General features: G+C 35.6%; 1 protein-coding gene across 1 annotated transcript; it reads right to left on the bottom strand.

The window, feature by feature from the left end:
• Window positions 1-2328, bottom strand: LOC147856775 (small ribosomal subunit protein eS26y-like). The gene is made up of 5 exons (XM_087328944.1): window positions 2264-2328; window positions 2044-2136; window positions 970-1054; window positions 398-528; window positions 1-250 (listed from the first exon to the last, which is right to left on the bottom strand). The coding sequence occupies exons 1-5, from the start codon at window positions 2264-2266 to the stop codon at window positions 197-199; spliced, it is 366 nt and encodes a 121-aa protein (XP_087185070.1). The 5' UTR covers window positions 2267-2328; the 3' UTR covers window positions 1-196.
• Between the last annotated feature and the right edge of the window lie 220 nt (window positions 2329-2548).

Genomic DNA, 2548 nt, shown 5'->3' with positions numbered 1-2548 from the left:
TACGAAAGTAAAGAAATTCATTACAACGATGTTAAACCACAGGAGCAAAAAATTAAGAACCAGCTGAAATTGTACTAGAAAAGTGTAATGTGGATTAACAAAACTTCATAAGAAATAAAAATCTTGCTCATCTCAAAAAAGAGTCCTACACATTGGTCATTGTCTTTGTTTTTCAGACTTTAATAATAAAGTCATTTCATTTCTTGGCAGCAGGAGGAGCATTTGGCCTATTCTGACCTTGTGTATCTTCCTGAGAAACATAAAAAATCTAGCTTTAACCTTTGGAAGAGGAATTACAGAGCAAAAACTATTTACATCCTATCTCAGATTTGATCTGTAATATAACACATATATAGATCAAAACCTTCTTTAATAAATCATGCAAAAGTATACTTACCCTGCGTCTGTATCGCATTGGAGGCTCACGGACTCTGCGAGCTGTGCGCGACCTCACTCTGACAACATGAGAGTGAATGGCACACGAGACACAATACTGCATTTTTGCATAAAGCTTGGGAAGAGTATATCCTGCAATCATCAAGTATAACCAAATAAATTAGTACAAAAAAAACTGATATCTTGGAAAATACATCAGGGAATTTAATTATCAACACTGTACCAAGGAAGCATAATTCTAAGAGCTAAATTAGGACAAATTGTCAAGATCTTATTTCAAAAGACAGAAGCAAATGCGTGCCAATGAATCATCAGTATGGCTACCTAAAACAAACCTTTGAGTCCACTTAAAGAACAAAAATGGGAGTCACAAATTATAGTTCAAAAGCTACATCACAGAATATAAGTACAACCATTAGCCAAAGAACTACAAGCTAGATTAGTACATATAAAAAAATCTATCTTCTACCTCGAAAGAAAAGTACATATTGAGTATTAAAGCATAACAACTCAATGTCTTAAAAAAACAATAGATGACTAACTTCGGAAGGAAATCAAAGAGAATAACTATACCATCATAAACACATGCTTCCTGAACATCACGCACAGCAGCCTGCTCCACAATGTTGCGCACAAGAAAACGTTTCACAGCCTTATCCTGCAGTTCAAATATATATCGATTAAATCTAAATGTAAAAAAAAAACTTATTGCTAAAAAGCAAGAGGCAAAAATATACTTTTGTCTATTATAAATAATATATTCCACCTTAGGAAGACATGAAGAAAAAATAACAAAAAGACTAGTAACTACTGGAATTCTTCAGAATTTAAGTGCGGAAATAAGCTGAGCATCTTCATGATTGAGAAAATGATGGCATTCTTATGAAACAAATGGCGAGGAAATGTGAACAACTTTTAGATCTGATGACTGCATTCTGAGGCCATTCAACTCCTAACGAAAAGCAAATACCGCAATTTCTTACAGAAATCATCGCGCTAATACAGCTTTAAATATCAGATACTTCATGTCAAAAAGAAAACATGATTATAACCTGCATTTACACTGAACTCTTGCCACGAAACAAAAAAATTTGCAAACTAAGATTTACATAGTCCTACAACCAGGAGGATCTCACGTATCGTAAATGATGTCACGAGGACGAGGACGAAGATGTCACCACCTGAAGCGATTTAGACGATACAACATAGTTCGTAGAAGAGTAAAAACGCTCCACCGATGTAAAACAGGAAAGAAAAATAGGCCCTTTTCAACATACTATGTAATCGCGGTAATAAAGAAAACAAAAACACACAAGACTGAAACAATTCTGCATTCAAACTCATGCAATAGAATAATAAATATGTAACAAAAATGAGACGATAATTAGAAAATCGCGATAGTAAACAACAAATTGATCTAGACAGACGCAATTTTGCAGGAATGTTGGAACGGAAAGTGAAATAAGCATGCCAAACGCGGTAAAAATATCAAAAGCAAACGACATTAGTAAACTATCTTTCTACAGATTTGCAGGAAAAGGCGCACTCCAGAATCACGTAAAAACATCGAAAAACAAGTTGGTACCTTAGGGATAAAGCGTGATCCATATTTAATAAGAAACGCATAAAATTAACGATTGAACATACCTTCGGGACACAGCGGGCGCAGTTTGAGCATCTGATATGGTTCGTGTGACCCCTACCGTGCTTATTGCGACCTCCATTTCTGCGTTTGACAGTCTACAAGAACGAGATAGAGAAAAACAAAGAGTGTCAGGAAAATTAAAAAGATGATGAAACAAAAAGAAAAACAAGATAGAGAATGAGATGGCTAAAAGGAAGAGGAAATGGGGGGGAAGGAACTCGCCATGGCGAACAATCAAAGCTCTGCTCAGAGAACGACAGAGACGATCTCGAAGAAACAAAGGCTAGAAGAGAAGCTACGCGAAGCAAAGAAAGAAAATAGATATAGATAAAAAGGAAACCCTAATTTTCGTTCACAACTGTTTTGGCTAATTACCAAAATACCCCTCCAAATATTCCGTAATTACGGCCATAGCCTGAGCCTCGCGTTTTTCATATTCCCGAAATGCCCTTTTGAGTGTCTTTTTCTTATATTCCCACAATACCCTTTTGCTTGAATGTATTTTTC

Source organism: Azolla caroliniana, unplaced genomic scaffold, assembly GCF_043228905.1.
Source record: "Azolla caroliniana isolate FFs.n. ecotype wild unplaced genomic scaffold, voAzoCaro1.0.p SCAF_12, whole genome shotgun sequence".
NCBI lineage: Eukaryota > Viridiplantae > Streptophyta > Polypodiopsida > Salviniales > Salviniaceae > Azolla > Azolla caroliniana.
The sequence above is the reverse complement of the archived record's forward strand: the minus strand, read 5'-3'. Positions and strand labels throughout refer to the sequence as shown.